The following is an 11,768-nucleotide window of genomic DNA, read 5'->3' as shown; positions in this document are numbered from 1 at the left end:
AGCCTTGATAAAAATAAACGCGTGCAATTGGTATTGTGGGCAGTAGAGAGCAGTACAACATCCAAGTTATGCACTTTCCACCCACGTTGAATATCCAACCATTTATTATGCTTGTTCGCAAAGGGAAGCCTCCCGACCTTTCAATAAAGGATATTGCCAAGTTTGTGCAGGGGGTGGGGGCGACTATTGCTATGTACAGGCGTCTCGCTTAACGAGTGGAGATACGAAAATTGCTTAAGTAAAAATTAGTTGAAATGATCGTTTTCTCATCGACCTCATTAAAAACAGTTAGGTTTCGAACCAAAAATGTTTCTCTTTTTGAACAGCTTTAACATGAGAGAATCAAACATTTTAGCAAAAAAATTGAAATGCCACACGAAGAACCAGTGCTTGCAGGAACCAGTCTTAAGCGTCCACAATGAATGCGCTCGTTTTGAACGAATTTGGCCCAAATTAAAATTGCTCCTTCAAACAAATTATTATATAAACTCGTTAAGTGGGACACGCCTGTACAGCAAAGCAATATAAGAATTAAGTATTTTTTTAACTTTGGCCCATGACCCCCGTGCTCCATGGGGCCGACCGTTCCAAATAATGTCACAGGAGATTTAGGAATCAATTATTGCTCAACCTTTATTATTTTGCAAAAAACAGTTTACCAAAGCATTATGGAGACAAAACATAAAGTCAGTTCACATTTGGACAGGCAACAAAACAAATCGCGTATCAAAAAGAACACAAGTGTACAAACGCACCAAGTAAAACATTTGCATATGCATCTATTTATATTAATAACCACGCTTGAAAGTACGTAGCTTGTCGGCCCTTGCATTGGTCAGGCATCCACGGATAAACCTGCAGATGAGCCACAAACCAGGTGAGAACAGAAGTCACCTTGGCACCACATCCGACCAGCATGGCCATCTGTATTTAGTTACACCCGCTTTGCAGGTCACACGTGTGCCCAATGCAGGACTTTAGTTTAACGAGCTTGTCCAAGAACCTCGTTTCAAATTACAACCAGCTTTCAAGGACTTAACATCAAGGCTTGCACAGGTTACATGGCCCACCGAAAAACCCACAATTCTTCAGTATTCCTCTTCACCCTCCACCACATCGGCACAGTCAATCCCAACCTCCTCATAGTCCTTCTCAAGTGCCGCCATGTCTTCCCGAGCTTCTGCGAACTCCCCCTCCTCCATGCCCTCGCCCACGTACCAGTGCACGAAGGCTCGCTTGGCATACATGAGGTCGAACTTGTAGTCAAGGCGCGACCAGGCCTCGGCGATGGCTGTAGTGTTGCTCAGCATGCATACGGCGCGCTGCACCTTGGCCAGGTCTCCCCCGGGCACCGCGGTGGGCGGCTGGTAGTTGATGCCCACCTTGAAGCCCGTGGGGCACCAGTCGACGAAGCGAACTGCGCGTCGGGACTTTATGATTGTGATGGCAGTGTTCACATCCTTCGGGACGATGTCGCCGCGGTAGAGGAGGCAGCAGGCCATGTACTTGCCATGCCGCGGGTCACACTTCACCATTTGGTTCGACGGCTCAAAGCAGGCATTGGTGATCTCAGCGACGGACAGCTGCTCGTGGTAGGCCTTCTCAGCCGAGATGACCGGCGCGTAGGTGGTCAGTGGGAAATGAATGCGCGGATAGGGCACCAGGTTGGTCTGGAACTCATTTAGGTCGACGTTGAGTGCGCCATCGAAGCGCAGCGAGGCCGTTATGGACGACACCATCTGGGCGATGAGGCGGTTCAGGTTGAGGTAAGACGGAAAATCGATGTCCAGTTTCTTGCGACAGATGTCATAGATTGCCTCGTTGTCCACCATGAAGGAGCAATCCGAGTGCTCTAGGGTGGTGTGGGTGGTGTGGATGGCATTGTAGGGTTCCACGACAGCCGTGGACACCTGTGGCGCAGGATAAATGCAGAACTCCAGCTTTGACTTCTTCCCATAATCTGCAGAGAGGCGCTCCATGAGCAGCGACGTGAAGCCAGAGCCTGTGCCGCCGCCAAAGCTGTGGAATAACAGGAATCCCTGCAGTCCTGTGCATCGCTCGGACTGGAGGTTGAAATGAAAGGGGCGTTAATACAAAGTTAAAGTTGGAGGACTCGAGTCAAGTTTAGATGCAACAGTAAAGCTACTCTCGTAACTGGCAAAATATAACATTTCACAGCCATCTTCACCTCTGCTGAAATCTATGCTCCCATCGACTTCTCTGCAGTTCATTCTCTAGTTTCAACTAACCTACCTTGTCCCTTACCCGATTTCTTCTACCTACACCTAGACAAAGCATAATCCATCGTACATGCTGCACCCTGGCCCCTCTGCTGCCTTTCTTCCCTTCTCAGAGACATCCTCCTAGGCCTTGGCCAACACCTGGGCTAAATATTTAACGTCGCCTCGTACGAAAAAGCCGAGCTAAACTGGAAGACCCTACCCCACTGCCGATTCCCACTCGACTTACATTTCCGTATTTTCAGACTTCAATTCCGCACTAAAGGCTCCGCACCAATCCCTTCCATCCCTAATTTATTCCATTTCAATGCACCCTGCGCTGCTATTTTCTACCTTAAACTGTACTACATCTTGATTTGAAGTGTTTGTGACTGCAGGAATCCACACTCCGGTTCTTTTCGGTAAAGTCAGAGATAGAAAAGAACGAAACACGACGTTTTGGTCACAACAAGCATCCGTCATCTAGTGAGAAAACGATCTTGTCCCCCACCCTTTCGTCCTCTCCAAATATGAGTGAAGATCTCTGAAATTCAGTCCACTCTCCTCACTACCGCCCTTACAGCATCATACCTACCTGCCCCTCCCGACAATTCTTAATCTGCCTTTAAATCATTTATCCCTGCGTTCCTCCTGGAGCTATCAAACGTCTCTGAAACATAAAACGTTTCACCCTTGACCTCTACCTACTGCCGTTCCTTTCTTCCATCTGTTATCCCAATCATCCTCCCGTTCTTCCGAAACTCTTCAATTCATCCCTCTCATCTGGCATCTTCCCAAACTGCTTCAAATCCGCCATCATTCTACCACTTCCTGGGAAAAAAACCTTCACTAGATTATTCCAGCCCTGCACACCATCACCCCATTTCCTTGCTTTCCTACTTTTCAAAACTCCTCGAAAGGCTAGTTCACACCCAACTCTTCCCTCGCTCTTCATTCTCTCCAGCAGTCTGGTTTCCATCTGCGCAACTCCACAAAACAGCTCTCCCTCCATGTGCATAACCACTTGGCTAACTCACGCCACCTTGGGCCTTTCATGGTCATAATTCTCAACCTGCCTGTGGCTTTTGGACACCTTTTATCACTCCATCTTATCCACCACCCAATCTCAACATCTCTGGCATCCCACTTCATTGACGCTGCTCTTACCCCATTTCTCGTTCATCCGCCGTCTCTTTTAACCATGGTTCTTCCTCCCCCTCCGTCATGGTTGGCATTCCCCAGGGTTCTGTACTTGGTCCCCTCCTACATATCCACCCTCAATCCCATCCGTTCTTCCTTCAATCTTTCGTATCATCAGTTTGCTGACTACTCAAACCTAATTTTCCTTTAAGGCTTTCACCCCTGACCTGACCACATCTAATTCTTTCTAATGGCCATCCAAGCATGGATGACACATTTCCTTTCCCCTTCTAAAATAAGTGCTCTACTTTCCCATCTCTCGCCCTCCTCCTAACCCTTCCCTCTGCTCAGTCCAACTCCGATTGCGTCCGTCCATATTCTTGGCGTCACCTTTGAATCCTCATTTGCCTTCACTTCCCACATCGACAACAACCACGAGCATTTGCTGCTTCCATCTTTTCAATGAATCAGGAAATTTCGCCCCCTCATCATCGCCGCCAAACTTATTGTGCACTCCCGAGTCTTCATGTCTGGATTATTGCAATTCGCTCCTGGTCAGTCTCTTCCCTACGCCTTTGCCCCTCTAGAAATTCAAAAATCGGCTACACGCACCATCTTTAACCTCCCCTTCACCACTCGTTACGCTCCTCGCAATCAACTTCAGATGCTTCCTATCCATCACTACCGGTACTGCCTCTTCATATTACTCACGTTTTCAAAGCTTTTCATGGACTGCCCCCCCCCCCCAAACGGTCTTCTAATTTCCTTGTCCGATCAGGCCCGCTCCAGTCACAAGCTGCCGATCTTCTTGCGGTCCCCTCCACCCTGCGCCCAATCTCGCTTCAACTCCTACTTGCCCCCTTACGCACCTGGAACAAACTCCCTCTCCACAGACTCCCCTCGCCTTCTTTTCACACCGTCCCCAGGTCCTAGCTTTTATTTTTGCCTTTTTCCTTCCTCTTCCACTACCCCTACCAGCACCAGATAATGCGTGCAATGCCTCCACCACACATCGCTCCTTCCACCCTAGTTAACTACCCAATTTCCAATCCCTTGCCATTTGTCACTGTAGTCCGCAAGCATTGTTAAGCACCTTGGTGAAAGGCGCTCTATAAATACAGAATAGAATCTTAAAATAGTTTCGTGGCTCAGTGAGGCTACCCTAATTTAAGGACTTGTAAAGCAGAGCTCTCCCAAACTCCATTAAACATGGAGCACTCATTTCCATTGGAAGTCCAGAGCTAGGTGGAGATTCCACAATCATAAAGCCAGGATAATTTAATACCCACTTCCTGCCAAGGTGGACTACGATTAAATTACTCTAAAGATGGCAGTTGACGAAGGCTAGGTTCTACAAATCCACAGGTTGGTGGATTTCAGTTTTCTATATGGCCAATAGCCCCAATAGCTTGAGTTGTGCGATTAACTGTAGAACATTTCATAAGACATTGCAATGTAAAGGATGCTTTTTAAAGCACAGCACGTGCCTCTGGACCACGGCTGCTGTGAATATGCAGCATTATACCTCGCTACAGGATGCACTTGTTAGGAAGCCTACTACACTTCAAAGTGGACCAATTTTTAAAAAAATGTTCTGCGAGTCTTGCTACAACTTATCCCATCTTCAGAATGAAACATTAAAGAACAGAAAATAATAAAAACCTCAATGTGAATATTGAAAAATACCTTATTTGCCCACCTTCCAGAGACGAAATTGATGGCCATACCTCGACCTAGTCAGTCGCTGGATAAATGCTCACCAGAAAAATGTAAATTCAATCTATGTTCTGCCGAACTGATTATTTATTTGCAGGTAATACAGATAAGAACACTTAAGTTGTGGTTTTGCATCTGTTGAACTGTTCAAAGTACATGCGGCTATAAAGACGAAAAACTATTTTAAAAAATCCCAATTTGTGAGGCGCATATCTGAAACCCCCAAAGCTAGCAGAATTTGGGATTTATTACTATGGCACCTTGCAGATTTTAGGATGCTGGACAAACGGTCCGACATCACCGTCGCGTTCGAGTTTCTGTATTGAACACCTCATTGTCCCGTCTGTGGCCAGCTTCAATGCATTAAGAAGTGATGGTACATCCAAGGAAGAGGAAAAACAAATAATCACCAGTTTGCGGATCCTGTCCACAACAGTCTCAACGATCTGTTTGCCAATCGTGTAGTGGCCACGTGCGTAGTTGTTGGCTGCGTCCTCCTTGCCACTGATCAGCTGTTCCGGATGGAAGAGTTGTTTGTATGGTCCCGTGCGGACCCCATCTGGCCAGGTGAGCACACGCAAAGGGAGGTTTGTAAGAAATCAAGGGCAATCGAGGTTGCAGTTTAAAATGAGATTGAATTTCGATTTAAAGCTTTCGTGACTGCAGGGATTCATCTTTTTGGTTCTGGCCGAAACGTCGTGAGAATTATTTTATTATGTTATATTTTTATTATTTTATTACTTCCCTTCTACGTGACTTTACCGAAAGAACCAAGAAGACTATGAGATTGGTCTAGCAGTGGAAAGTCAGGTGTTGGCAATGTCATCTTCCCATAGCAGGGGATATTTGTTTTGCTCCTTAAATCTTTATTTCCACTCTGTAGCTTGTCCAGTTCAAGTCAAATTTAGTTGATGAACACCAGTTATTATTGCCCATCAGCAAATCTCAAAAAATACTTATCTGCACGATTTGAGTATCACTAAATATTCAGAAACCAGTATCAACATGAGAATAGGTTTTCCCCTTTCTGGCAACAAAACAGGTGGTCAGATTTCGATTTAAAGCTTTCGTGACTGCAGGGATTCATCTTCTTGGTTCTTTCAGTAGTCACGTAGAATGGAAATAAAATAATAAAAATAAAACCTAATAAAATAATTCTCACGACGTTTTGGCCACAACGCAAGCCGCCGTCCCCTCAGGTGAAGAACAGGTCTGTCAGAAAGACAGCATCTGAATGAATACCACCAGGCTTCGCAGCGTATATTTAAGCTGGGTTGGAGGGGGAAGAGCGCCTTGACAAAGTAATTTGCATATCAAGAGGAATTTAGCATATTTATGGGAAATTCAGGTATGTGATTAGTACTACTTATGCCCGTGCATTATGCAGGATTAGCAGCATAATGCACGGGCATAAGTAGTACTAATCACATAACTGCATTTCCCATAAATATGCCAAATTCCTCTTGATATGCAAATTCCTTTGTCAAGGCGCTCTTCCCCCTCCAACCCAGCTGACAGACCTGTTCACCTGAGGACGGCTGCTTGCGTTGTGGCTGAAACGTCGTGAGAATTATTTTATTATTTTCATTCTACGTGACTTTATCGGAAGAACCAAGAAGACCGGTTATTATTGCCCATCAGCAAATCTCAAAAAATACTTATCTGCACGATTTGAGTATCACTAAATATTCAGAAACCAGTATCAACATGAGAACCTGTCTGGCAACAAAACAGGTGGTCAAATGTTAAAACACCAAACTCAAACCTTTAACAAGGAAACGTGTCTGCATTTAAGCACAATACGTGTGTCAGAATGCAAACAAAACTCCGATAATATATGCATTGTCTTTGAAACCGATTGGTCCACACCAGAGACGGCTTTCTTTGGAGCCCAAGTCTTTTGGCATCCTCTGGTCTAACACATTGAGACTAGGCTCAAAAAGAAAGCCGTCATTTTAAGACAATGCATAGAGTATTGTATTTGTTTGTATTCTGACCACAATAAATTGTGGTTAATGCAGACATGATTCCTTTTAAAAGGTTTCAGTTTGGCATTTTAACATCTTAACACCTGTTTTGTTGCCAGAAAAAAAAGGGGTAAATCTTATTCAGTCAGAAAACAGGTTCGTGTCTTTATAAATAATCGTTTGGGTGCATCTCCTTTTGCAACTCCTGTTTTGAAAAGATAAAATGGGCAGGTTATTACCCGGGGAGACGGGTAATGGAGAGAATACACCCAAAGAGGACGTCCATTGTGGCTATATTAAGGGTGATGAGATGCGCTTGTGCGAATGGGCAAAATAAATTTGGTAGCATCACAGCACGAGGAGGGGTAATGTGGGATAGGACTTCACCCTGCAGTTGACAGTTCCTCGTCATCAGGCTCCTATCAACCACTGTGGACTTCCCCACAAAGTGGTACCCATTTTAGAAAACAGCGCAGGAGGAGCAGCGTTAACCACCAATACCAGAATTTGAACAACCTTCCAACTGCGATTTGCTTGCTTCAACCACGCATCAAGATCTAGCTCATTTTATAAAACAATGTAAACAATGCTCAAACTGTCATTTCAAATATTGTACACGAACAATTTATGGTGTTAAGAAACGTTACAAACGACTTTGTGGTCTTCATTGGGCCATTATAAAAAAGGTACAGCCTTTGAGTGCCATCACTCAGTCTGGACTTTGTGCTCAGAAATTTTAATTCCAGGAACAGCCAGATTAATATCATGCCGTGTCAACAAAGCATTATACTTGGAAAATAGAAGCTAGCTCTTTTTGAATAAACACCGATCCCAAAATAGGTTGACAAGTGTACTTGAAAACGTATTTATATATATATATAAACAATTTATCTTTCCTGGAATCATGTTCTAGACACGTCTACTTCAGGGAGTAGAGTATACACATTTTTAGACATTAAAATTAAGATGTTACGTATGAATGCAATCGTTTTAAGCCATTTAATTTTGGCCAAAGCAAACCATGTAGTCAATTAAATAGCAATATTTATTTAAATGTCGCTAATTAAAGCGTTGTGGCCAATATCACACCAAGCTTCCTCCAACTTGTGCCAATACACAGCATCTGACACTCATTCAGGGTCACACGACACCCGACACTCATTTAGGGTCAAACTAATGCAAGGGTGGCCCCAGCATAGGTTTAGATGCCAAATGTATCCATGGCTCTATTTAATCGAGGTAGCCATAAGTATATGGTGCAACATCAAAACCACTGCACAACCACTCCCCACCACGAAAGGATGAAGGCAAAATTCCCATACGGAACCACCAACTTGAATGAAGCAAGGGCTGTCTAACAAGAAGCGTCGGGTACTTGGCACTACGCTCGGCCACTTTTTATTTTTTTTAAAGTGCCAAAGTGGAGACCCCGTGGAGCAGTGGCTGGCGTACCACATTACAAATCCAGCAACTTCCCATGCGTGCTTGGCTGCTACAACCGAGTACCCCGTTGGACAAGCAACTCATATTTAACCCCCCCAACCCTCTCTCCCCCCGTAAATGTGTAGGGAGACCACATGGCTCACCAATAACAGAAGGCTCCAGGTCTATGAAGATGGCTCTGGGCACGTGCTTCCCAGAGCCGGTCTCGCTGAAGAACGTGTTGAAGGAAGAGTCCACGACAGACGTCACATCAGTGTGGGTGGCTAGGTGGCCATCTGGCTTGATGCCGTGCTCCAGGCAGTAGAGTTCCCAACAAGCATTGCCCATCTGCACGCCCGCCTGCCCGATGTGGATAGAGATGCAATCGCGCTGCAGAAGGGGACAAAGTTGCATTCAGTGAACAAGTTTTGGCAAGTACGTGGATTCAAAAACGGCACTTTGCTACACGAGTGAGCATAATATCCATGCTTTTAACATTGATAAAAATGACACTTGAAATGGCACGAGCAAGTCAGCATCCTCACCATCACCACCGCTGCATAATGCTCGGAGTACATTTTATACAACAATATAGTTCTACAGTTACATTTTAATAAACACTTGGGGGCAAGCATGTCACTGTACTTTAGTTGTACATATTGCGGTGGAGGATGTCTCCACAAAATAGGGCTAATGCCAACATAACGAGTGGCCACAGGCAAGATCTTCACACCACCAGATATTTCACACAAACAATGCATCAGAGGCATGGTGACACGTTCAGAGCTGTTGAGGGAGGTTTTTTATAGATTACATTTTTAATTTTACAATTATTTTTTTATTAGCTGGCGTGCATTTTTTTTAGATGGGAATTTTTTTGTAATCCTTTGAAATATCTAGTGGCTGGCACAAATATTGCATACATTGTAACGGACTTACAATTACACTCGAGCACTACATAGAAATATCTATACGTATGCATTCTGAAAGTTTCCAACATGCCATTGTGCTGGTATTTGGTTAAAAGATGTAGAAGCTAATATATTAACACTTTCGGCCCTTAGTTGGCAATCATTAATAACGCACTGTTAATCCATCAGTGATTAGAAAACACGGATCTTTCCACTTCACACCTGTGTATCACCAAGCTTTGCCAGATCAATGCAACACGAAAACGTGGCAATGCATCTCACAAATTCTTAAAACTGGCATAGATGCCCTAAATTAAGCCCCATGCAAAAGTTGTACCAAGTCGTTTGGAGGCTCGAATCTTTTACAATTTCCTTTGTATCTGTACATCTACAGCTCACTGCTGGACGAAAGCTTCCTCTCCACGTCAATGCAGGTTATTCAAACCCACGGTGAATTAACCTCACTACGCTGGTCAATGCGGGTTGAAACGGCAGGCTAGATACGCTGGGGCATAGCCCCATGGAGATGTTTCTACACTGCCCCCCCCCCCCTGCTGCCAACGTAGCCCCGACATGAGCCTACTACTACACCTGGTTGGGTCCATGGTGTTCGCCCCCATATCAAGTACCATCCAGGCTCAAACCTGATTAGTGTGCAATAGCCAACGGTATCAGGCTATGGGCATAATGGACATACCCATGTGAATAAAAAATGACTTTTTTTACATGTGTGCAGACTTGTAAAGGTGCATTACTCCAGGGCAGCCTTCCGCATTCAAAGAACCATGCGGCACCAATTTTTTTGGCGACCTAGAGTCCTTACCGAAAATTACACGTTCCATCATTTGACGGGACAAGCTTAGTTTCCTTCAAAATATGATTCATTGTATTGAACCTAGGACGGATGATCTGCAGTGAACCCTGGCCAAGGATTTGAACCAACTTTCAAACGAGAATAAAGGAATGTTCATATTTTAGTAATTCAGATCTTAAGTGTATTAAAAAAGTAGACGCAATGTGTAACATTATCGCTAATTCTATACAATATAGCATATTTATTAATATTATAGGTCCGCTCTTAGAAAATACTATATTTAAAGATATCTAGTCTTGTTCTTCAATCCACGAATGGATAAATACCTCCACATGCCGTGACGGTCACAGAAGTTGTTTGGCCATACTTCACCACACTGGTTAGTGTGGAATGATCGGTGGGGATCGAGGTAGAGTGGGTGTAGCAAGGCCGTAATTATAATATATATTGGGGGGGGGGTGGGACACATCCTCCCCAATATTCAAATACGATCAAAATGTCCTCCCCCCCAATATATTGCTATAAAAAATATAAGTAATAATAATTGCTATGTATATATATAAAAAACTATTTGATAAACCTTGGCCACAATCTGGACTTGTCTTCATATAATTCAATGCATTATTGCCGTTAATACGATTGTGGTTATGGTTGTACTTTATTAATCCCCAATCTCAAACATTACATACAATGAAAGAAGAAATGGTAAAGTAAAAACAAAGCAATGTAATACAATACACTATTAGACATTGTTAAAACTAAATAAAAGTCCATCCCATGTGTTAGTGATTTTTTTTACATTTTAGGCAGGAAATTAGCTTTCAAATTTAGATATTTTTCTGGGTTGGGACCGCCAGACCCCCTGGAAGATTTAGTCCCCCCCCCCCAATGTTGACTCCATGGCTACGGCCTTGGGGTGTAGTATCAGCTCGGATCACTTGCCACCGATCGAGATCGGCCGCGGCGGGAGTCGAACTCGCAGAGTTCACAACGCAGTGGCGCCAACGAATGGCCCACGGCGCCTTCCTCCACCATTCGAAAACAACTCGCATTATACATACTGTATTGTAAAATACACACGCGCCCCCACCGCCCTTAAGACCTACCGTCATTCTTGGTGTGGGGGATAAAGAAACAATTCTCAAGAACACGAGCTCGAATAGCTCCCTGACAACTTTTTTTTCTTAAATGCAGGTTTACGCGATGGCGTGGGCTCAACCCAATACAAAATACAATAGCGGCTTACCTCACCGCACCTCTATTTATAATGGGGTGCAGCAGGTTTGATGAGATCGTGATCAATAATAATCATCTTAATTGTGCTCACCTGAGAAGAACTGTCTCGCTAAGCACCATATAAGGCCTGCTTGTCCCATTCACTAAAACTAATCAACGCACTTTGTGAAGACCAATTGACAATGCCATATGAAGGAGGGAGTCGGGGTGGGGGGTCCTTAATGCCATCGCATTTATTCATTATTATATCTGCCACAGCTGGCACGGATAAATAAAGGGATACAATTTATTACTCTGGTTTCAATGAGCGCGTGTTTTGTTTTGCTGAAGTATGTGCCGTTCA

At 44.2% G+C, this 11,768-nt stretch overlaps 1 protein-coding gene across 1 annotated transcript; it reads right to left on the bottom strand.

The window, feature by feature from the left end:
- Positions 1 to 615: 615 nt before the first annotated feature.
- LOC144732695 (tubulin alpha chain-like) lies at positions 616 to 11,439 on the bottom strand. The gene is made up of 4 exons (XM_078614307.1): positions 11,296 to 11,439; positions 8,629 to 8,854; positions 5,486 to 5,634; positions 616 to 2,063 (listed from the first exon to the last, which is right to left on the bottom strand). The coding sequence occupies exons 1-4, from the start codon at positions 11,299 to 11,301 to the stop codon at positions 1,089 to 1,091; spliced, it is 1,356 nt and encodes a 451-aa protein (XP_078470433.1). The 5' UTR covers positions 11,302 to 11,439; the 3' UTR covers positions 616 to 1,088.
- Positions 11,440 to 11,768: the final 329 nt, after the last annotated feature.

Source organism: Lampetra planeri, chromosome 1 (genome assembly GCF_965212315.1).
Source record: "Lampetra planeri chromosome 1, kcLamPlan1.2.h2, whole genome shotgun sequence".
Lineage (NCBI taxonomy): Eukaryota > Metazoa > Chordata > Hyperoartia > Petromyzontiformes > Petromyzontidae > Lampetra > Lampetra planeri.
This window is presented reverse-complemented; position numbering and strand designations above follow the sequence as displayed.